The sequence below is a fragment of the Mastigoproctus giganteus genome, chromosome 5 (genome assembly GCF_048544385.1).
Source record: "Mastigoproctus giganteus isolate SK-2022 chromosome 5, ASM4854438v1, whole genome shotgun sequence".
NCBI classification, from domain to species: domain Eukaryota; kingdom Metazoa; phylum Arthropoda; class Arachnida; order Uropygi; family Thelyphonidae; genus Mastigoproctus; species Mastigoproctus giganteus.
The window spans coordinates 188,733,738-188,759,793 of record NC_143579.1 but is presented as its reverse complement, the minus strand read 5'-3'; the positions used below and the strand labels follow the sequence as shown (position 1 = coordinate 188,759,793).

Here is a 26,056-nt window from a genome sequence, read left to right as displayed (position 1 = left end):
TCAAGCTAACAGGAGTGTGGCTCAGGGGAGAACTGAGGAGACAGTTGTCCTCTGAATCACAGCCTTTTAAAATTAGGGACAGGACATGTATTGCCAAGGGTGTCTTTGTGTGTGTGCACAATTGAATGTCTTTGTGTGTGTGTGCACAATTGAATGTCTTTGTGTGTGTGCACGATGTAAGGAAATCAGGCGACAACTCAGTATTGTTATGGGCTTATAAGAGAGCTTGGAGGACAGGTTGGATGCCCTCGAAGGATCTAAATTTAGGGGCCCATCGAGCTCTCAGCTGCCTACATCAATGCCAGAGCTAGCACTTGAGCACCACACAACAGAGTAGCAACCCCCAAGGCAGAATGCGCTGGTCCCACAGGAACTATTAGTTGTCGGTGACTATTGTCAAGGAAATGGGGAAAGTATTGTGCAAAAATGATAGGTGGAACAGGACCAGGATATGTCTGCCAGGGGCAAAGGTTGATGACGTAGAGAAGATAATTTTTAAGGGCACAAAAGGTGATATTGTTGTACACGTTGGCACTAACGATATTAGGAGTGGAAGACTGGCGGAATTACTTAAAAAGTACAGGTCACTGCTGAAAAAAAGCCGTGAATTAGGGTTGAACTTGAAAGTGTTTGCAATTCTACTCAGACACAATAGGAGGGAGTATATATGAGAACCTTGTCGATCAATTTGACCCTGAAGAGACTGCAAGGCTCAAGGGGTAGAATTTTTCTCAGGCTGGTCTGTGCTTGTTAACAGGAGAGACTGTTTCTACAGGGATGGGATACACTTAAATAGAAAGGATGCAAGAATATTTGCTGATGCTATCGAGGCATTGTTAGGGTCGAAAAACTGCTAGCTTCGGGGGATACACAGACTAACAGATTAACAATAGCAGCTGGTAGAGGTTAAAGTAATTCTTTCACTGCTTCTATTGGAATCACCAGCAGCCTTAAAAACAAGAGAGACAGGATTCTTAGCTACCGTAACACATGGGCTGTGTTAGGGTAGCTAAGAATAGGAACAGGTGCATGTATACTTGAGTGTGCACCAATACCAGGAGTTTGGTAAATAAATTTGATGAATTTCAGGTGTTAGTCAAAACATCAATGGCAGATATTGTTGGGATATCAGAGACGTGGTGTCACACAGATATAAGGAATGAAGAAATGGAATTTGGGGAGTACAATGTGTACAGGAAGGATAAACAGGAGAGGAAGGGAGGAGGGGTTATACTATTAGTTAAGAAACACAAAATCCAAGGAAGTACAGCCAGTCGACATCGCTGGACAGTGCAGTGTTGGGTCAGTTTGCTGTGACACAAGCAGTGGGAAATCAAAATTGAGAGTCGGAGTGTGTTATAGGCCTAATGACTCTGATGAGTATAATAAACAACTGTACAGGGAAATAGAGTGGACCAGTAAATCAGAGTCTTATAATGGGGGATTTTAATTTCCCAGATATTGACTGGAATTTTTGGATTGGTCACTCACACACAAGCAAGGCTTTTGTGGATTTATTGGATGATTGTTTTCTACAGCAGCATGTTCGGGAGTCAACTAGAGGGAGTAATACTCTTGATCTAATTATCAGTAGTGATTCTTCATGCATTAAGAATCTGCAGATGAAGGAACCACTAGGTGGCAATGATCACAGTGTGCTGAAGTGGGATTTACTCAAAGAGGTAACTACCATCAGGGGTAAAGGGAGGGATATTGCTTTTGTAAAGGCGACTATGATGGTTGTCTTGGAAGCTACTAGGCTTTACACACCAACTAAGAAATATTGTTACACTAATTCATGCGCTCTACCTCAAACAAACAACTGTGGAAACACATCAGCAATTTGCTTAACCGTGTCTGTTTAAAGTATAATAAATTTCAAAATATATAAAGAAAAATTTATTATTTTTCTGGAGTTGTAAGATTCGGATCTTACAGATGCAAAGGAAAACAGCAAAGAGTTCTTTACTTATGTAAACTCTAGAAGGAAGGGGATGAATCAGATTGCTCCACTTGATATCGATGGTTCAACTGTTGATGATCCTGCTAACAAACTAAATGAGTATTTTGCATCTACATTCACATATGAGGAGTTATTCAGGGAGGGAAATGCCAGAGGTGAATTAAACTCTGGCAGTGAGCTAGATGATGTAATAACTGAGAGCAAAGTGGGGGAGAAATTATAAGGCACCTGGGGTGGATGGGATCTATCCAGTTATATTAAAGGAGCCAGCAAAGGAAGTAAGCAAACCCTTAGCCATAATTATGAGAGCTTCCTTGAACTGTAGGATAGATTTGCGGAAATTTGCCTTTAGCCAGCGGGTGGTTGGTAGGTGGAACAGACTTCCATCCCTTGTTGTGGAAGTTGATAGCCTAAATAAGTTTAAGGCTCAGCTGGACAGGTATTTCGAACGAACAGAGGGGTGAAGTGGAAGTGGTTCTTTTTTATTTTTTTTTTTTGGCTGATGCTGCATAAGCTTGCTTTCTTGCATCAAATGCCTCTACTAATGCTAAAAACTCAGGGGAGGTATCCAGGGACTGGAGATGTGCAATTGTAACCCCAATTCACAAAGAAGGATCAAAGGGTACACAAGTAATTACAGACCTGTTAGTTTAACTTCTGTTCCAGGGAAATTAATGGAGGCACTGGTTAAAGAAGCACTGCAGATCATCTAGACAAGAGTTCAGTTATAGCTCAGACACAGCATGTTTTTGTTAAAGAGAAGTCTTGTCTGACCAATTTGATTGGATACTATGATATGATCACAAAGGAACTGGATGTAGGAAATAACTTTGATATTAGAAAGGCTTTTGATACTGTTGCACAAATTGGAGCAGTGTGGCACTGGAAGCAAATTGTTGCTATGGATAAAGGGATGGTTGAGTATGAGAAGACAAAGAGTGGTAATTAATGGACTCTGCTCTTTGTGGACTAATGTTATTAATGGAGTCCCTCAGGGTTCAGTGTTGGGCCCATTGTTGTTTACTGTATTTATAAATGATATTGATGAAGGCATATCAGGCTTAATGTCCAAGTTTGAAGACAATATGAAGATTGGCAGAGTTGTTAACGACACTAATGACAGTATGCTTCTGCAACAGGATCTAGAAAAGTTGAGCAGATGGGCTGGGAGGTGGCAACTAAGGTTTAACATTGACAAATGTAAAGTACTGCATATGGGAAGCAATAATCCCAGAGTAACGTATCAACTCTGTGGTACCACACTGACAGTAGTAGAGAATGAAAAGGACCTGGGGGTAATTGTGCAGGCAGATATAAAGTTTTCTGAGCAGTGCAGATGGTCTGTAAGAGTAGCTCATGGTGTCTTGTCAATGATATACAGGAATTTTTCTAGCAGGAATAAGGAGGTAATTATCCTCTTGTATAAGGCAATGGTCTGGCCACACCTTGAGTACTGTATACGGGTCTGGAGGCCTCATTTTAGGAAGGATGTAGAGCTGCTGGAGCGAGTGCAGAGAAGGGCAACGAGATTAGTGAAGGAACAAAGGGTTGCTCTTATGAAGAAAGGCTTAAGTTTTGCAAATTAACAATGCTCGGAGACTAGACACCTGCGAGGTGATCTGATTGAGGTGTATAAAGCCTTGAATGGTTTGAGCATGCTCAATGCTGATGGGATTCTTCCTTTTGCTCAGAATAATCACCTGAGAGGGCAAATTGAGGAAATTCAAATTGAGGAAAGACAGTTGTAGGATAGATGTGCGGAAGTATTTGCCTTTAGCCAGTGGGTGGTTGGTTGCTGGAACAAACTTCCATCTGTCGTTGTAGAAGTTGATAGCTTAAATAGATTCAAGGCAGAACTACACTACTGATTCCCACAGAACATATGGGATCAGTAGTGTTGCCAGGATTTTTTGTCAGCAGATACATTCACAAAAAAACGTTGCCAATTGCCTAATGCTAAAAAGTGCCACAATACCAGGTTTCGGCATCAGAGAATACAATGTACCTGCTAACCCTACCCTGGCTACACTACTGTATGGGATATTCTGGAAAAGTTTTTAAGATGTGCAGTTGGAAAAGTTCTTCTGGAAGAATTAAGCACACATAAGCTCCTACCACACCATATAGCAGCAGTTTTAAAAATACAAAGACAGTCTTAACTCATTACTGATCACAATCCATCTTTCTGACTAGGAAGCATACATGTTGCTCACTTAAATGGCCTCACTACTGTTCTGAAATGTACCCACTAAAATAATAAAATGTTGATGATGTACTTTTGAATTTATAATGGACAATGAAATAAAATAACAGTTTTATTATAATAAAATTGAATTTGTATCCTTATAAATGTTTCTTACATGTGGAATCTACAATAAGCTTAAATTTAATACCATGTGCAAGTATATAAAAATATTATATTCAACAAAAATAATAATCTTACTTCAGACACTTGAGTACCACTTAACAGAATTCCTTCTTCCTGTAATGCATTTGTTGTAGCTTTAAAAAGATCAGGTTCTAGGATGTTGTAATTCTTAAGTTGCTGATATTTTTCAAAAAATCTACAGAATAATAATTCTATTAGATACATGTTATGACACACACAAAGAGAAATCATAAAATTTCCTTATAAATGGTGGTTCCCCACTTATAGCATCCGTTTTGTGATGCCAGTTAGCAGTCTAATAAAAATAATGATCTACTTTTACAAAGTATGAAACTTTCATAATGTACTTTTACAAAGGTATTCTAACAAGAAACAAATTACTCTTATACTGTGGTGCAAATTGCTTTTACACAGATCTTTTGCAATTACTATGCAGTACAAATTCTAATTACTATTTCTCAATTAGTAGAGCCAAAAAAAAAGTTTTAAGATTAGTTAAAATAGTTTTAATACACAAGTAAATAAGCCTTTATTGGTTGTTCACTTTTTTTTTCACAATGTTTATAAATTATCTAAGTATAAAGTGTTGTTTAGCTTATTAGTTTTAGTACTTCAAATTCTTGAGTATTATTTATATTCAACCTATTTTATAAAGACACTTGTTGGTTTAATGGTCAGCAGTGCTCCATAAACTTTCTCCAGCTTTTCCTCCAATGATAATACAGTGGCTTAATCACTTGGCATTCATTTTGAAAGGTAAGGATTTATTTAAGTCCCATCCTACACTGTAAGAATTTCTGATCGCCTTTTCACCCCAGTTTGAGTTAGATGATCTGAAGTGGAGATGCATGGGGGTTTTTTCCTGAGTTATTCTAAGGTTACATCCTAGCAAACTGGCCTTGAACAGACACTTGAAAGGAAAGCAGTGGGAAGCCACAGCATATAGTCTGGACCTTCACCTGTCTTGCATCAGAATACTTATTGCCATCATCATCCATGTAAATGTCATATTTTACAGACCATAAGGCACACTATTTTTTCTTAAAAATGTTGCCTAAAATTACATCTTATTGGTCTGAAGTAGGGCTTGCATAAAACCGAGAAATTTCAAAACAGAGTTTAACCGAAGTTTACTCTTAAAACCGGTTTTCTCAGACTTAGGTATTTATTTTATCTTGGGTAGATTGTACAAATCGTAATCAAATCTTTTAAACAAAATCTATCACCTCTTATAGTAAAAAAAAATAAAAAAATTAAAATGCTCCAAAAAAGTAACCAGCTTGAGATTATACAAAATTACAAATTGTATTCAAATCCTTTGAATAAAAACTATATTCTCGTATAGTAAACAAAAAAATAATAATATATAAATAAAAATAATGTGAAAAAACAGCTTGGGGAAATTACTTTACTATTTATTTTTCAGCTTTTTTCTGAAAATGATCCTTTAAAAAACACAGTACAAAGGGTACTAGGAAAGTTTTGCAATATAGCTTTGTTTATTTAATTTTTTCAAAGTAATTTCCTCTACATTCAATACACCTCTCCATCCTCCGAAACCAATCTTTAAACCAGTTCTGCCAAGTTTCACTAGGGAGTAAAGCACACTCGTTGTCCCAATCACTGGACATGCGGGAACAGTGCAAAGTCGCAGGGAGCAAGGTCTGACTATAGGGAGGGTGCTCGAGAAGTTTCAGTCCTGTCGTGGTCAAATATTCGGTGCAGGCTTTGGCGCGGTAAGCTGGAGCATTTTCGTGATGGAGGTACCAGGTGTCCATTCTTGACTTTGGCCGCAGGTTCTTCATAGATCCAATGACTTTAGGCAGGCATTGTTCAGTATACCACTTAGCTGTGACTGTCTTCTGCGTGTCCAAAACGACACGTTCCACAATTCCACTCGATTTGAAAAATACAGCCATCATTTTCTTCTTTACAGATCGGGATTTTCTGACAATTACGGGTGTGTTGTCATCATCAAAGACCCAAACTTTGTTTTGAGCCTTGGTCGGCAGATCGTAATAGTACAGCCAAGTCTCGTCACCTGTCACGATGTTGTTCACATACCGAGATTGTCCCTTATCAAACTTTTTTAACATCTCCTGGCACCAAGTCACACGTCGTGTCATCTGCTCTTCAGTCAGTTGATGTGGCACCCAGAGAGAACAAAGTTTCTTCACGTGCAAATGATCTTGTAGAATCGAACGAATTGCTGGTGCATTTAGGCCCAAAGTATCCTCTATCTGTTGGTAGGTCACTCGCCTGTTTTCGTCAAGCATTTTCCTCACAGCAGTAACGTTTCATCCGTAACTGACGTTCGTGGCCTTCCCGGCCTCTCAGAATCCTCCAGAGTGAAATTTCCCCTTTGGAATTCTCTATACCACCTGAATATCGTTGTACGATGTGGATAATCATCATCTAGTGCAAGAGTCATTTCTTCTAAGCACTGGTCTATGGTTAAACCACGCACGAAATTATACCGCAAAACTGTCCTTATCTCATTTCGTGACCACGATGCCATCGCAAGCACTTTACACTCTCACTACTAATGAATAACTGAGCCAATCGACTTGGCGTGGCAGCTAATATGCACGTATGAACATGTCTCAACATGCAGCAACAAGCAGCTTCCTGTGATTCATTGTTGCGTCATATTGCAAAACTTTCCTAGTACCCTTTGTATATTAAGCATTTTTCCTGATAGATTTGACTTTATTTTTGTGTTAAAGAGACCAGTGATCGAAAACATTTTCTGATTGGACACTTGTTGGTTTAATGGTCAGCAGTGCTCCATAAACTTTCTCCAGCTTTTCTCCATAAACTTTCTCCAGCTACTGCTAGTTGCCTCCAAAATTTTAAATTCTTTGCTGATTTCCAATTCACTTGGATATTTTGAAGACTCTTCAGTTAATCTCTTTATTACACTATCATACTCTCGCATGAGTGTTTGTTTTCTTCTAAAAGAACAGTTCATTTATTTTCAGTTTCTTCATTCAACGCTAAGACTCCTTCATAATGTTTTGCAAATAATCTGATAAATCTCTTCAGCATGCTTTTTCAAAACTTGCTTACTTGGAAAATCAAAAGTTCTTGAACCTGAATCTTCTTTCCTAAACTTTTTGGGGTTGTGTAGATAGCTCAGCAAAGTCACAGTTTGGCAATTTCATCTTGCATTGTAATGTTGCAAAAGGCTTTGGTGAAACTTTAAAGCAAATGGGTTTTCTGCTGTATCAAGCTTAGCAAGCAGAAATTCTATTGAAGACTCTGCTTTAAGTAAGTCTATATCTTCTGAGGTTATAGCCTTCAGAATCATTTCAACTGGTCGCAAACTTTCACATAGCAATTCAAGTGTTTTCCAGTCATCGTCAGACACAGCTTCAGTTGACAGTACTGCACATAGAGCATTTGGAATGCAATTTTTCAATTTCAAAAATCTCCCAATCATATAGAATGTGCTATCCCATCTAGTCTTGCAATCTAATATAAGTTTATATTCTTTCCCATTAAATTTTGCTTTAACAAAATTTTGTAATATGTCATTTTTGGTAGGCGATTTTCGAAAAAGCTTGCAAATTTTTCTGACTTTGTTAATAGTTTGTGCAATATTGGCCATTGGATTGAAGAAATAAATGAGCTCATCGGTAAAGTCGGTTTGATAAAGCATGCCTTGCTGTCTTTCTTCAACTTCTTCATCATCACTACTTTCTTCATTATTTTCATTTTCTTCATTGCCTTTGGGAGACTCAGAGACTGTGGTACCATAATTGATTGCTTTTTCATAAAGTACATCTATAACTGACAGATGTATACAATGGGCTATACATTGTTGATGATTATTTTCTCTGCTATCAAGTGAACCATTAATCTCAATAAGACCTAACGACCAATGATTGTCTTTTGAATGCACATTTATATTCATATACCTTTTATTTTGTATAGACGTATATTCATCTAAAGTCAATGAATACTATGCACCCAAAACCAATGAATTTTTGAAATGCTGAATGAGTTCTTTCTTAGTTTTATAATAATTCAGAACCATATTTTTAATTCCATTCACTGAAGGCTGGTGGTAATTTATTGTATTTATTTCTCTGAAGGTGAAGGCTTGATTGCATAAACTCACTCTTGGCAATTGAATTATAAGAAAATCCATCTAAAGCAGCTAATTTTGAAATCTCTTCTTCCATAGATTTTTTAATGATAAAGTTTTCTAATGTCCTTACCATTTTTACAGGAGGTTCACTGTTATCTTGTTTAATGTCAATCTAATGCATTTTCTTTAAATGCAACATCAAAGATGATGTAGATCCTCCAGACGACTTCATTATCTTCTGACATTTCGAACGTTGTGCTTCATCTGTGCTTTTTCGAGCAAAATAATTCCATACATATGATTTCATCTTAGACATATTAAGAGTAATAAATATTAATTAGTAGGAATTTATATCACCGACAATTTTAAATAAAAATATTGAAGATAACAAAGGCACAATACTATGCGTCACTCCCGCAAGCACTGAATGATGAGTCTAAACGAGGCAAGTTTCAAAATTTTCACGAAAGAAATTTTTTTTTTTTTTTTCCTTGCAATTTTTTTTCCCCCAATCTATATTTTGAAAATACAATCTATTGTATTTTCAAAATTACATAAAAGCTAAATTTGGTGAAGCTGCTTTTTGGAGAACATTTGATCGCAGCTGTGAAGCTGCGATCAAAGCTGCTTTTTGGAGAACATATGCGGTAGTCATTCCCTGAAGCTGCTTTTTGGAGAACATATGCGGTAGTCATTCCCTGACCTTTCCGCATCAAGAAGCGTATGCTACGAACTGCTGCTCCTGCCCACCTCGCTACGGCAGCATATATGTACGCTTTCCTAGGCTACAACGATGCAGCATATATGTAGAGTACATGTCTAGGCTACTGAATGAGTTTTAATATGTACAGTAAATTTTTGACTTAAACTTAACTGAAAATCGTGCTGTTTGAAGCTGCGCTAAGCAAGGTATTGCTGTATTATTAACATGTATTAACTTCACAGCATTTGAATTTGGCCATAATGTATTGCAACACCATTCTCGTTGATTAGTTATGTTTTTTTTAAATTAAGCTCATGGCATTCGTTTTCAAACTTCTAGAGCTTTCCAAAATGGTAAAGATAGTCATTGCTGATTACAATTTCACATTTGTAATTAATCACAGCCCAACCGATGAGATCTGGTATAAGAGGTGCTACCCTAAAGTTCCTGAAATGTATTTATAAAATAAATTAGACTCACCCTGGGTCTTATTTGCCACTGTCACATTCAAAGTAGTTCCCTTGAGGACGTAAACACTGATTCCAGCACTTCTCCCATGATTTGAATGCATCCTGAAAGTCCTTCTTCGTTGTAGTGTTCAGCACCACCTGCGATTCAGTTTGGATATCCTCTACGCTGTCAAATCTTCAACCTTTCAGCTTGATTTTCATTCTTGGGAAGAGGAAGAAGTCGCTGGGAGATGATTGTCATGTTGAATGCCAAAAACTGCACCACAGCAAGAGATGTGTGGGCTGGCGCATTGTCAAGAAGAAGGATATGCGATTCTTTGTACACAATTTCTCTGGACGTTTCCTCCTGATGGCTTCCTTTAACTGCCTCAGGACGTTGCAGTAGAACTTTGTGTTTACGGTCTGGCCAGGAGGGACGAACTCCTTATGGATAATCCCATCATTGTCCAAAAACAGATCAGCATGGACTTCACATTGCTCTCACTTGTTGGCCTTTCTGTGGTAGGGGCGAAGGTGGGCTCTTCCACTGGGATGGTTGTTGCTTAGATTCTAGGTCATACCCAACTCTCGTCACCAGTGATGACTGTAGAAAAGAAGTTTTGATCACTCCTGGCCCGTTCTTGAAGATCTCTGCTAACTTCCACACGATGCTGTTTTTGGTCTTCACTCAGTAACTGTAGCACAAACTTAGCCGCAATATTCTTATGTTCAACTCGTCTGACAAAATCCACTGAAACGTGCCATATGATAGTCCCACAATGTCACAAATGTCGTGGATGGATCGCCATCTGGGTGGTGCTCGATGATGGAAGCTCAGAGTGATCGTCGTCGTCATCAACCAACATTTGACTGTTTTTAAAACGGTTAAACCAGTAGTAGGTCTGCATCTGGCCTAAAGCATTGTCACCAAAGGCTTGTTTCAATTCTTATGGGTTTCTGCTACTGCTGTATCGTTAAGAAAACAAAACTTGATGCAACCAAGTTGCTCTCTCACATCAGTCATCGCATACTATGTGAAACACACCGCCAAAGATCTGCATATAAATATTCAATGACTTTATCCAGCCCGACACCATGTGGCACACTGATTCACAAAGGATGCATGCAGTGTTACCTAGCACAACAAGTAGGTACTAGACATAGTTCCCAAGCAACATTTAAATTTCAGGAATATTTGGGTAGCACCTCATATACCATTTGCATGTGTTTCAAAACAAAAAAAAAAAAAAAAAGTTAATTTTGTTATATTGCCATTCTGGCTGTTAACATTACCAATGAAAGCAATGCACATAAATAATGTCATCACAAGTTTGAGACACTAAGTCAGACACTAAAAAACAATTTTAATATGATGTAGGCCTACCTCTGAATATAGCTTATGTGGCTAAATTTCTGCCATCTTAAAAATTTAAATGGACATTAGCATTAGCATTAGCAGAGGCATATGATGCAAGAAAGCAAGCTTATTCAGCATCAGCCAAAAAAAAAAAACCCACTCCCATTTCACCCCTCCGTTCGTTCGAAATACCTGTCCAGTTGAGCTTTAAATTTGTTTAGGCTATCAACTTCAACAACAAGTGATGGAAGTCGGTTCCACCAACCAACCACCCGCTGGCCAAAGGCAAATTTCCGCACATCTATCCGACATCCGTCCTTCCTCAATTTGAATTTATGCCCTCTGAGGTGATTATTCTGAGAAAGATGAAGAATCCCATTGGCATTGAGCATGCTCAAACCATTCAAAGCCTTATACACCTCTATCAGATCACCTCGCCGGTGCCTAGTCTCCAGACTCTGTAATTTGCAAAACTTAAGCCTTTCTTCGTAAGAGCAACCCTTTGTTCCATTTACTAATCTTGTTGCCCTTCTCTGTACCCGTTCCAGCAGCTCTACATCCTTCTTGAAATGAGGCCTCCAGACCTGTATACAGTACTCAAGATGTGGCCTTACCATTGCCTTATACAAGGGAATAATCACCTCCTTATCCCTGCTAGAAAAATTCCTGTATATCATTGACAAGACACCATGAGCTACTCTTGCAGCTCGTCTGCACTGCTCAGAGAACTTCATATCTGCCTGCACAATTACCCCCAGGTCCTTTTCATTCTCCACCACTGTCAGTGTAGTACCGCAGAGTTGATACGTTGCTCTGGGGTTACTGTTTCCCATATGCAGCACTTTACATTTGTCGATGTTAAACCTCATTTGCCACCTCTCAGCCCATCTGTTCAACCTTTCCAGATCCTGTTGCAGCAGCATAGCATCAGTATTGTCCTTAACGACCCTGCCAACCTTTGTATCATCTGCAAACTTGGACATTAAACTTGATATCCCATCATCAATATCATTCATAAACACTGAAAACAACAACGGACCCAACACTGAACCTTGAGGAACTCCACTAATAACATTAGTCCACGTTGAGCAGTGTCCATTGATTACCACTCTCTGTCTTCTGCCACTCAACCATCCCCTTATCCATAGCAGCAATTTGCCTCCAATGCCACACTGCTCCAATTTGTGCAGCAGTCTTCCATGTGCAACAGTATCAAAAGCCTTTCTAAGATCCAAATATATAATATCAAAGTTATTCCCTGCATCCAGTTCTTTTGTGACTACATCATAGTATCCAATCAAATTGGTCAGGCAAGACCTGCCCTTAACAAAACCATGCTGCGTCTGAGCTATAACTGAATTCTTGTCTAGATGATCCTGCAGTGCTTCTTTAACCAGTGCCTCCATTAATTTACCTGGAACAGAAGTTAAACTAACAGGTCTATAATTACTTGTGTCAGCCTTTGAACCTCCTTTGTGAATTGGGGTCACATTTGCACATTTCCAGTCCATAGGTACCTCCCCGGAGTCCAAGGAAGCTCTCATAATTATGGCTAAGGGTTTGCTTACTTCCTTTGCTGCCTCCTTTAATATAACTGGATAGATCCCATCCACCCCAGGTGCCTTTTTTATGTTTATCCTCAACAATCTCTCCTCCACTTTCCTCTCAGTTATTACAAAATCATCCAGCTCACTGCCAATGTTTACTTTACCTACATCATTCTCCTTCCTGAATAACTCCTCATGCGTGAATGTAGATGCAAAATACTCGTTTAGATTGTTAGCCACCTGAGGAGGATCCTCAACTGTTGAACCATCAATATCCAGTGGACCAATCTGATTCATCCCTTTCCTTTTCGAGTTCAAGTATGTAAAGAACTCTTTTCTGTTTTTCTTTGCATCCTTTGCCAAGGATTTTTCATAGTCTGCCTTTGCCTGCCTAATCTCCTTTGTGACTTGGTTACAGACCAACTTATATCTATCATAGGCTTCCATGTCACCCATTAATTTGTATGTATCCCATGCATTTTTCTTCTCTGCCACATGTCTCATTAGTTCATCTGACAACCATTTAGGCCTAAACCTTGAACAATATTTCTTAGTTGGTATGTAAAGCCTGGTAGCCTCCAAGATTAGTTCCTTGAATGCTTCCCATTTTGAGTTTGCTGTTGGTAACATCATCAGTTGGTCCCACTGTATAGAATTTAAATACTGTCTCAGACCATCATAGTCGCCTTTACGAAAACAAAAACCCTTCCCTTTACCTCTGATGGTAGTTACCTCCTTGAGTAAATCCCACTTCAACACACTGTGATCACTGCCACCTAGTGGTTCATTTATCTGCAGGTTCTTAATGCATGAAGAATCACTACTGATAATCAGATCAAGAGTATTGCTCCCTCTTGTTGCCTCACGAACATGCTGATGTAGAAAACAATCATCCAATAAATCCACAAAAGCCTTGCTAGTGTGCGAGTGACCAACCCACAAATTCCAGTCAATATCTGGGAAATTAAAGTCCCCCATTATAAGACTCTCTGATTTACTGGCCCACTCTATTTCCCTGTACAATATCTTATTATACTCATCAGAGTCATTAGGCCTATAGCACACTCCTACTCTCAATTTTGATTTCCCTATGCTTATGTCACACCAAACTGACTCGACGCTGCCCTGTCCATCGATGTCGACTGGCTTCACTTCCTTGGACTTTATGTGTTTCTTAATTAATAGCATAACCCCTCCTCCCCTCCTGTCCTGTCTATCCTTTCTATACACATTGTATTCCCCAAATTCCAGTTCCGCATTACTTATATCTGTGTGACACCGCGTCTCTGATATCCCAACAATATCTGCCTTTGATGTTTTGAGCAATACCTCAAATTCATCAAATTTATTTACCAAACTCCTAGCATTGGTGTACACGCAGGTATACATGCACCTGTTTCTATTCTTAGCTACCCTAACACAACCCATGTGTTTACTTGTACCGCAATGACTACCAGCAGTCTCTGAAATATCCTGCATCTTGTTTTTCAGACTTCTGCTCATTTCAATAGAAGCAGTGCAAGAATCACTTCCACCTCTGCCACTGGCTACTGTTAATCTATTAGTCCTTGTATCCCCCCCCAACTAGCAGTTTTCCAACCCACCTAACACTGCCTCGACAGCATCAGCAAAAATTCTTGCACCCTTTCTATTTAAGTGTATCCCATCCCTGTAGAAGCAATCTCTCCTGTTAACAAGTACAGTCCAGGCTGAAAAAAATTCTACCCCTTGAGCCTTGCACAATCCCTCCAGGGCCGAATTGATCGACAAGGCTCTCATCATATACTCCCTCCTATCGTGTCTGGGCAGAATTGCAGACACTTTCAAGTTCAACCCTAATTCACGGCTTTTTTTCAACAGTGACCTGTACTTGCTAAGTAATTCCGCCGGTCCCCTACTCTTAATATCAATAGACATTTTACTATTCTTCATGCAGAAAGTCTTTTAACTTGTGACATCTCCAGTTCATCCCACATATGCTCAAAGAGGGTTAAGCTCTGAGCCAATCACCCAGTGGAAGCACATTGTTCTCGTCAAAGAGCTTTCTATGGCAACTTTGCTGGCATGATACAATGCCATCTGCCACTCAATTGAAGAGGTCTGGGTTCAATGACTGCAGGAATTTCTGAAGTCATCTTCAACTGCGGCTGTATTTAGCTGATTCCAGGCAGAGGAGCAGGGTTCCCCCCTACCAAATAATTCTGAGATTTTTTCAGCTGCCATAACATGCAAATCAGCCCATAAACACGTTATATAGACAGATATATAACACAGATATGAGTGACAAGCTCTGGTGCTGTTAAAATAGTAATGTGAATTTCTTATACAGAAATGTCATTGCACATCATGCTTTATGACAAAGTGCTGCCCTGTTGAAACATATATGACCATTCACTGTAAAATTCCATCAGCATATGAAATAAACATAGAATATCATGGTAAGACAATCCAGTCCTCACTGTATAGTGTAGTCCCCAAAAATTGCTAGTCCAAAACTATACCATACAAAGGATCCCTCACACCAGTGGCTCCCAAACTACTGAGATCTATGGACCCTTTCAAAAATCAAAAAACATTTATAGACCCCTTCAAAAATCAAAAAACATTTATAGACCCCTTCAAAAATAAAAAAAAAAAGTTTGTGGACCCCAATATATATGCATATGTTTCCCTGTGTGTGTGTATATATGTATAAACACTGGGTTTTCTGAAAAGAAAATTCAAAGTTTTATGTTTAAAACAACTTTATTCTTATTTTTACATAAATATATAATAATAACTTTATTTATCATCAATTTGCTATACACAGAACGAATAATTTAACAAGTTCCAGAGGGTCCGTTTCGGGAACCCCCTGGAACTGGTCTACAGACCCCAGTTTAGGAAATGCTGCCTCACACCATTACAGTCAATATGTAAGTGTTTCCATATTTATATATTCTCCTGGCTGTTGCCAGACCAAGATTCAGTTTATTTTATGATTCATCACTCCTCCAGTATACAGTTTCTGTGAGCACAGCATCACTGAACGTAAATCTAAATACAGTAAGCACCGGTTATAGTGATCACTGGTTATTAGAATCAGCCACTTTATAGAATCAAATTTCGAAGAACGGATTCAAATCAATAAAATGCACTACACTTCCATCGTTTATTAGAATCACATTTTCAGTTATAAGAATCAATTTTGAATGCCTCTGTGATATTTTTCTAAAGCACATTTCTGGAGGTCACAATCATAAAACAAATTTGCAGTTTCCGGTTTATTAGGCTTTTCTGTTAATGCAATTCTGTTAGTGCAAATTGGGTAGTAAACTCAATCTTATTGCATTTGCGATAATACCAATACACTAGCTGAAATTCTGTGTTTTCACGTTATTATAGTGTTTCCCCTTCACTGAAATCTGCTCTTCATTTCTATATCTAAACTTCATCTCACTTGTGTGTGTCGTGTTAGTTCCAATTTGTGTGTGCCATGTGCTTTGTTATTGATTGAAGCTTATCTTTATTACTGGTTTTTTTTTTTTTTTTTTTTGGGTAGTAAAATTTTAAAAAGTCAATGAACAGAAAGAGAGTGAATTTGAGTGTAAAAGATAAGTTATGAATTATAGAAACATACAATAAATTAAACTTAGGCAATATGTCTCAAAGGGAAGCAGCAGTAAATTTAGGATTGCCTCAGTCAGCTTTATCAAAATTATTAAAATCATGTCACACATCAAGCACTAATGTGATTAGTGAAATCAGAAAAAAGGAAGCATGAAGGGATGCCAAACAGTAGATGAAGCTCTGCTCGTTTGGTTCAAACAGGCCAGCTCATTCAATGCACCAATGAATCGTAGCATTCTTCTTCAAAAAGCTAATGATTTTGCTAAAAAAACTACACAAAGAGTTTAGAGTGACGGATGGATGGCTGACAAGATGGAAGGAGAGGCATGATATTATTTACAAAAAAAAAACGTCACAGGGAAAAACAAGATTCCGATAGTTCTGCAGCTGACACCTGGTTGAAAACCTCTTGGCAAACTGTGTTAAGCACTTATAATCCTGAAGACATTTTTAATATAGATGAAACAGGATTGTACTACTGAGCTACCCCAGACCAATGCATCATTTTTAAAAATTGCTCTGCGTATGCAGGAAAGAAGATAAAGGACAAGGTTACAGTTCTTTTAACATGCAACATGACGGGAACAATCAAGATGAAGCCATTAGTTATCGGCAAGAGTAAATCGCCTAGATGTTTTAAAGGAGTAAAACAGCTGCCTGTTGAATATGCCAATAATGCCAATGCTTAGATTATCTTCATAAATGGGATTTGCAATTGGATAAGAAAAATAAAAAAATTGCATTGGTTTTGGACAATTGCCCAGTTCATCCAAAGTTGACTTTCAAAAACATTGAATTAGTTTTTCTACCTTCGATTACCACATCACTGATTCAACCTCTCAACCAGGGAATAATAAAAACCTTTAAGACCTTTCATAGATCAGATATGAGGTAAAGAATCAACCAGTCTATAGATGAAGGTTTGGGAACATCATCCAATATCGCAAAAGCAGATAACTGTTCTAGATGCACTCATATGACAATGAATGCCTGGAATGAAATTTCCGAAACCTGCATTAGCAACTGTTTCAAAAAATGATGATGATTAATTATTCATGATGATGAATTAAGTCACGAAACTGATCACAGTGAAAAGGATGAAACGTTGAAAAGCATGAAGACATGGGTGAATAGGAGTTTAACGATTGGGTGGATATAGATGGTGATCTGCAAATTACTACAGCTTTAACAGATGAAGAAATTGCCCAATCTGTTACTGATAATTTTGCCAAGGAGGAGGAAAATGAAGATGAACCCCCCCAAACAAATTCATTACAAAAAGGCAAACTCACGAAGTTACAGCTATCCTCAGGAGAGCATTGGAAGAAACTGGTGCAAGTGATCGTGAATATAGACTGTTATACAATATTGAAATATAAATAGATTTTGTAGTGATAATTTAAAGCAATCTAAAATAAGTGACTATTTTCAATTACAATCATATTACAAAGTGTTATGTTTAATTAATATATTTCATAATAGAGAGCTATTAAGTGCTCGATAATTCCTATATTCTATTATATTATGAAAACAACAGGGATTACCTTTATTTTAGATATAGGAAGCTTCTTTTCCAGCCAACTCTCCTAGTCCAACGCGCTAATAATCCTTTGGGAAGGGGATATCAATTTTACAAAAAACTTGGGACATCTTCCCCACAGTCAGAACTGTAGTGTTCAGACTCCTCGGTCTCAACATTGAGCGCTCAAGACTTCTGTCTTCAAACACCATACCTCTGACAGCAAGGAAACCATTACATGTATTGACATAAAATTAAATTTTGAAGGTCTAAAAGCTTTAATAAATAAATACCAATTATTCTTTTTGGTCCTGTAGCTTTACATTAGAATTAAAATTTAGGGGTCTAAAAAGCTTAATGGATATGGGGGATTATTCTCTACATTCATTCCTTAAGTCGGACTAGAACTTTTCAGGGTGTCATGTTCACAGGAATAGAGCAACTCACAATTAATCCAAAACTTTTGTCTTATGTTGTAGTGTTTGCCGAATTAAAGCCGAATGAATGTCGTTCATTTATTGCATTCATTTATTGCATGGAATAAAAGTTCCAATGCATTTGAATGACCCGCCCGCACTGAAGCTTCGTGTTGTATTGCTCGAAGCTGTGCCACTACCATGGTAGATCCTACATAAACAGCGTCTCAATTTTTACATGGGATGCTGTATACTAGGTCATGCTGTGATTGGAATGTGGTGTTTGAAGGTCGATTTCTGAAGAATGTGTATAATTTGTTCATGGGTTTTGCTATGATTTTCATGTCGGTTCCCTTGCATATTTGGTTAAGTTTATTGTACCAGTACTCAACATATGGAATGGTAATGAAATATATTTTGGCCTTGTCGGATTTTTGTGCAATGTTTGTTTCGAGATTGTTATTTATTTTTTCCCGGGCTAATGTTTTAACTTTGTTTATACAGGTTAGTGGGTAACCCCTATTTGAGAATCTTCTGGTTAATTCATTTATTTCTGTCGTTAGAGAAATCTGGGTGGAAGAATATTTAAAGGCGTTAAGAAATTGATTCAGCATGACCGATTTTTTGTATGGTTGGGGATGATAACTGTGGAAATGTAAAAGCATCCCCTTATTAGTGGGTTTTCTATATATACTGAAATTTAGTTTTTGGTCTAATCTGTGTATGGTAAAATTAAGAAAATTTATGGAGTGGGTTTCTGCTTCAATTAATAATTCAAATTTTAATCTCTGATGGATGTTATTAAAAACCTGTAAAATATTGTTTATGGTCAAATGATCTGTGATAATTAGCATGTCATCCAGATATCTTCCGTAATATGTGATCTGTGGTATAAATGGATCAAGATGGATCTTTTCTAATTTGTCTAAGTATAGCTCAGCAATGAGTCCACTGATGTTTAGGCCAACAGGGAGGCCGAAAATCTGTCTTATATTTTTTCTTGAAAGAGAATGTAATTAGCATTTACTAATAGTTTCGTTAGTTCGAAGAAGTCTGGTGTTATTAATTTTTATGTTATCATCATTTAAGTAGGCCCAGACTATGTCTAAGGCATAAGGTACATTTACGTTAGTGTATAGTGAAGTCACATCCAGTGAATATAACTTCATATCCTCCTTGATATGAAGATCTTTAAGGTTCATGAATAAAGCATCGTAGTTTTTTATGTTATATGTTAGGAGTTCTCAAAGTGGTTTTAGAATTGGGTAGATGAACACGGCTAAGGAAGCAAAGGCTGAATTCTTATATGACACGATTGGACATATTGGGTATCCTGTTTTGTGTAATTTTGGCCGAATAAGGTTGGGATATTGTAAGTGCTGGAAAAGAAGCTTCCCATATCTAAAATACAGGTAATAATAATAATAATAATAATTTATTTATCCCTATTTTGCATTACAATTGTTGGGAGGTAACAGCAAGAAGGGAGGGAGAACACATAAGCCAGAGGCTTTTTAGGGGGGTGTTCCCTTTGAAAAAGATAACAATAAAACCAGATACACCATGAATCGGACATATTTCTACATTCCATTACAGAGACTTCATCAACCAACCACACATGTAGCGTGGTTAACAACAGTACTTATAATTACATTGTGAGTACGTTTACAATAAAAAGTATGAAAGAAAAAATTATGAAATAATTGCGTAGAGTGTTACAAGCTTTTTGACAGCTATTCCGTCAACTTGTTTACATAATTTCCAAACTGGTATGCATTGTGGAAAGTTCAGGAGTTGGAAAGTTGAGTGAAAGGTGATTTAGATCAGACATCCCTGGTGATGTGTTCAGTCAGGAGCTTCTTGAACCTGTTTAGTGAAATGGCATTTTTGATATTTTCAGGAAGATTATTCCAGGTTTTTGCGCCTCTGTATTTTATATTTTTCTGACCTGTGGCTTTTCTAAAAAGCGGAACCTTCAGGTTCGCTTCATTTCTTAAATTATATGTTATTCCTTCTTCTTCTATTGTTATAAAAAAGGATCTGAAGAGAGGAGGAAAGTTTGGTGTTTTCAAAGCATTGTAGACAAAGACCGCCTCAGCTTTTTGCATCAGTTGGTAGATGCTTAAGAGTCTCGCTTCCTTATATCTCGAAGTCACCGATGCATTCCAGGGAAGGCCCAAAATTGAACGAACACATCGATTGACAAGTGAATTGATTCTTGTAAGGTTATCTTGACTGGTTGTACCCCATGAGATGATTCCATATGTGAAGTGAGGCTGTATTAAGGAAAGGAATACTAGTTTCAGAAGGGAAGGAGGTACACAGGCAGAGGTTCGGGAGAGTATTCCGTGACGAAGTCTTCTTTCGTAAGGTAATCATTTGTTTATCCCAACTCAGCTTGTCATCCAGCCAGATTCCTAGAAACTTGGTATTATTCACCCTTTCGAGTTGTTTTCCTTTGTATGTTATTTCGAAATCAATACTTAATAGTTTATTTTCGTCCTAAACACCATATATTTGGATTTTTCTGGATTTAGTATTAGCTGATTCTTTTGAAGCCAACTATGCATTTCAGAGAGCAGAGCAGAGCAGAGCAGAGATCTTGCATTGAAGTTGGTTAGGGTCTTTATCAGTGATTAGAATGGAAATGTCATCAGCATACGCTACTAGGTGGGAAGATGGAAGATGAGAGAGAAATTCATTAATGTAAAGAACAAATAGGATAGGTCCGAGAAGCGAACCTTGAGGTACTCCCCTGGAGAAATAAGAAATGTCTGAAAAAGACTGGTTTGTTTTAACGACAAATGGCCTATAAGTAAGATAGTCTTCAAGGAGAAGGTTAATTTTTTCCTCTCAAGCCAAGATTGTTGAGCCTTGTTGAGTAGGATATTATGATTTATGCAGTCAATCCCTGTTGTTTTCATAAATTAATTAATATATATATTAATTAAGCTATATACATAAGTATAAATTTATTTTTATACTTGCGATTTTCATTTATCATTTAATTGGTAATAAACCTTTGGTAATAAAGAAATTTGTGCTTTATATCTTTCTTTTTATAGTCTCTGAAAATATTTGTCAATTTTCGCTATTAGAATCACCATTTATTAGAATAAAAATTCAATTTGCAAACGTGATCACTATAACCGGCACACTGTATATTGTGGATATTGTTGGGATATCAGAGACGTGGTGTCACACAGATATAAGCAGTGCAGAATTAGAATTTGGGGAGTACAATGTGTACATAAAGGATAGACAGGTTAGGAAGGGAGGAGGGGTTATATTGTTAGTTAACAAACACATAACATCTAAGGAAGTGCATCCAGTTGACATGGCTGGACAGTGCAGTTCGAGTCAGTTTGGTGTAACGCAAGCACTGGGAAATCAAAATTGAGAGTAGGAGTGTGTTGTAGGCCTAATGACTCTGATGAGTACAACGAACAATTGTACAGAAAAATAGAGTGGGCCAGTAAATCAGATTGTCTTATAATGGGTGCTTTTAACTTCCCAGATATTGACTGGAACTTGCTGGTTGGTCACTTGCACACTAGCAAGAATTTTGTGGATTTATTTGACAATTGCTTTCTAAAGCAACACATTAGAGTGTCAACTAGAGAGAGCAATACTCTTGATCTGATTATCAGCAGGGATTAATTGTGCATTAAGAATTTACCGGTAGAGGAACTACTAGGTGGTAGTGATCACAGTTTACTAATGTGGGGTTTACTTAAAGATGCAACTACCATCAGAAGTAAATGTAAGGGTTTTTGCTTCCGTAATTGTGATTACAGTGGTCTCAGACAGTTTTTAAATTCTATACAGTGGGACCAACTGATGATGTTACCAACAGCAAATTCTAAATGGGAAGCATTCAAAGAATTAGTCTTGAAAGCTACTGGGCTTTTCATAGCAACTAAGAAATATTGTTCAAGATTTAGACCTAAATGGATGTCAAATGAACTAATGAGACTTATGGCATAAAAGAAAAATGCATGGATGCATGTAAATTATCAGGCGACACAGAAGCCTATGATAGATATAAGCTAGTCTGTAATCAAGTCAAAGGAAGTTAGGCGAGCAAAGGCAGATTGCAAGAAATCTCTGGCAAAAGATGATAAGAAAAACAACTAGGACTTCTTTAGTTATATAAACTCTAGAAGGAAGTGGATGAATCAGATTGGTCCACTTGATATCGATGGTTTGACTGTTAATGATCCTGCTCATATAGCTGACAATCTGAATGAGTATTTTGCATCTACATTCATACATGATGAGTTATTAGGGGATGAGAATGCCAGAAGTTTATCAAACTGTAACAGGGTGCTTAATGATTTTTTAATAACAGAGCAAAGTGGAGGTGAAATTGTTGAAGTTAAACATAAGAAAGGCATCTGTGGTGGAAGGGATCTATCCAGTTATATTAAAGGAGGAGGCAAAGGAAGTAAGCAAACCCTTAGCCATAATTATCAGAGCATCCTTGGACTCAGCAGAAGTCCCCACGGACTGGAGATGTGCAAATGTATCTCCAATTCACAAAAGGGGGATCTAAGGATGACACAAGTAATTACAGACCAGTTAGTTTACGTTCTGTTCTGGGGAAAATAATGGAGTCATTGGTTAAAGATGCATTGCAGGATCATCTACACAAGACTGCAGTATTAATTCAGACACAGCATGGGTTTGTTAAGGGAAAGTCTTGTCTGACAAATTTGATTGGATACTATGATATCGTCACAAAGGAATCGGCAAAGGATGCTTGAGGATGCAAAAAATAATTTTGATATCATATACTTGGATTTCAGAAAAGCTTTTGACACTGTTGTGCATGGAAGACTACCATACAAATTGGAGCAGTGTGGTATTAAAGGCAAGTTGCTACAATGGATAAAAGGGTAGTTGAGTGGAAGAACACAAGAGTGGTAATCAATGGACATGCAGTGTTATTGATGTTATTAGTGGAATCCCCCAGGGTTTGGGGTTGGACCCACTGTTGTTTTATATATTTATCAATGATATTGATGAAGGAATATCAGGCTTAATGTTGAAGTTTGTGGTTAGCATTAGCATTAGTAGAGGCATTTGATGCAAGAAAGCAAGCTTATGCAGCATCAGCCAAAAAAAAAAACCCACTTCCACTTCACCCCTCTGTTTGTTCAAAATACCTGTCCAGCTGAGCCTTAAACTTATTTAGGCTATCAACCTCCACCACAAGGGATGGAAGTCTGTTCCACCAACCAACCACCCGCTGGCTAAAGGCAAATTTCCGCACGTCTATCCTACATCTGTCTTTCCTCAATTTGAATTTATGCCCTCAGGTGATTTTTCTGAGCTAGAGGAAGAATCCCATCAGCATTGAGCATGCTTAAACCATTCAAGGCTTTATACACCTCTATCAGATCACCTCGCTGGTGCCTAGTCTCCAGACACTGTAATTTGCAAAACTTAAGCCTTTCTTCGTAAGAGCACCCCTTTGTTCCACTCACTAATCTTGTTGCCCTTCTCTGTACTCGTTCCAGCAGCTCTACATCCTTCTTGAAATGAGGCCTCCAGGCCTGTATACAGTACTCTAGGTGTGGCCTGACCATTGCCTTATACAAGGGAATAATCACCTCCTTATCCCTGCTAGAAAAATTCCTATATATCATTGACAATACACCATGAGCTACTCTTGCAGCCCGTCTGCACTGCTCAGAGAACTTCATATCTGCCTGCACAACCACCCCAAGTCCCTTTCATTCTCTACCACTGTCAGTGTAGTACCACAGAGTTGATACGTTGCTCTGGGGTTGCTGTTTCCCATGTGTAGTACTTTACATTTGTCAATGTTAAACTTCATTTGCCACCTCTCAGCCCATCTGCTCAACCTTTCCAGATCCTGTTGCAGCAGCATAGTGTCAGTAGTGTCCTTGACAACCCTGCCAACCTTTGTATCGTCTGCAAACTTGGACATTAAGCCCGATATACCATCATCAATATCATTTATAAATACAGAAAACAATAATGGACCCAACACTGAGTCCTGAGGGACTCCACTAATAACATCAGTCCACGATGAGCAGTGTCCATTGATTACCACTCTCTGTCTTCTCCCCCTCAACCACCCCTTTATCCATAGCAGCAATTTGCCTCCAATGTCACACTGCTCCAATTTGTGTAGCAGTCTTCCATGTGCAACAGTATCAAAAGCCTTTCTAAGATCCAAGTATATAATATCAAAGTTATTCCCTGCATCCAGTTCTTTTGTGACTGCATCATAGTATCCAATCAAGTTGGTCAGGCAAGACTTCCCCTTAACAAAACCATGCTGTGTCTGAGCTATAACTGAAGTCTTGTCTAAATGATCCTGCAGTGCTTCTTTAACCAGTGCCTCCATTAATTTTCCTGGAACAGAAGTTAAGCTCACAGGTCTATAATTACTTGTGTCAGCCTTTGATCCTCCTTTGTGCATTGGGGTCACATTTGCACATTTCCAGTCTATGGGTACCTCCCCTGAGTCCAAGGAAGCTCTCATAATTATGGCTAAGGGTTTGCTTACTTCCTTTGCTGCCTCCTTTAATATAACTGGATAGATCCCATCCACCCCGGGTGCCTTTCTTGTGTTTATCTTCAACAGTTTCTCCTCCACTTTACTCCCAGTTATTTCAAGATTCTGTAGCTTACTGCTAGAGTTGAATACACCTCTGGCATTCCCCTCGCTGAATAACTCCTCATGTGTGAATGTCGATGCAAAATATTCATTTAGTTTGTTAGCTACCTGAGCAGGATCATCAACACTTGACCCATCAATATCAAGTGGACCAATCTGATTCATCCCCTTCCTTCTAGAGTTTACAGTTGTTACAAAGGTTGGCAGGGTTGTTAACGACAATAATGGCAGTGTGCTGTTTCAACAGGATCTAGAAAATTTGAGCAGTGGCAACTGAAGTTTAACATTGACAAATGCAAAGTACTGCATATGGGTAGCAGTAACCCCAGAGAAATGTACTAACTATGTGGTACTACACTTAAGGTAGTAGTAAATGAAAAAGACCTGGGAGTAATTGTGCAGTCAGATATGAAATTTTCTGAGCAGTGCAGACAGGCTGCCAGAGTAGGTCATGGGATATTGCCAATGATATACAGGAATTTTGCTAGTAGAGAAAAGGACATGATTATCCCTTTGTATAGGGCAATGGACAGTCCACATCATGAGTACTTCATACAGGTCTGGAGGTCTCATTTTAGGAAGGATGTAGAGTTGCTTGAGCATGTACAGAGAAGGGCAACAAGATTGGTGAGGGGAATGAAGAGGTCCTCTTACCAAGAAAAGCTTTTAAGTTCTGCAAATTGCAGTGGCTGGAGACTAAGCACCTGCAAGGTGAAGGCCTTGAATGAGTTGAGCACACTGAATTCTAATCGGATTCTTCCGCTACTCAGCTTACAATCCTGAGGGGGTATAAATTCAAATTGAGGAAAGACAGTTGTCGAATAGATGTGGAAAAATTTGCCTTTAGCCAGCGGATGGTTAATTCGTGGAACAAACTTCCATCTGTAGTTTTGAAAGGTGATAGCTTAAATAAATACAAGGAAGAACTGGACAAACTTTTATTGGGAATGGATGTGTGAAATTTTTTTTTTTTTTTTTTGGCTGATGCTACATAAGCTCATACCCTTGCTTTCTTCCATCACATGCCTCCATTACTACTAATAATACTAGTTTTTTTTTTAAATAGTAGTCTCATTTTTTCCTGATCATTCCTCATATTAAATAATATAATTAAAGAAATATTCCCAAATTTCCTTACTTTTCTGATAATGGCTTTGAAGAAGGATTCAACATGTCTACTGTGCCAACTGAATCAAAATTCTTGTAGAACATCCTATTAATAAAAAAAAAAAAAAAACTCAGTTTTGCTTTATATAGATTCAAAAATAATTTTAAATCAAGCAATTTATAAATTAATCTTAAGGATTTAAAAGTATAAATATATTCCTATACTATCGTAGACAGGAAGAATCAAATAAG

General features: G+C 38.0%; 1 protein-coding gene across 2 annotated transcripts in view; it reads right to left on the bottom strand.

Annotated features, from left to right (window-relative positions):
* mRpS23 (mitochondrial ribosomal protein S23) overlaps positions 1–26,056 on the bottom strand; it is a 92,750-nt gene that overhangs the window by 2,939 nt on the left and 63,755 nt on the right. For both annotated transcript variants that reach the window (XM_090373602.1, XM_090373601.1), the window contains exons 3-4: positions 25,836–25,910; positions 4,407–4,527 (exon numbers count right to left, since the gene is read on the bottom strand). In XM_090373602.1, coding sequence (XP_090229728.1) covers positions 4,407–4,527; positions 25,836–25,910 — 196 coding nt within the window. The remainder of the gene's footprint in view (positions 1–4,406; positions 4,528–25,835; positions 25,911–26,056) is intronic.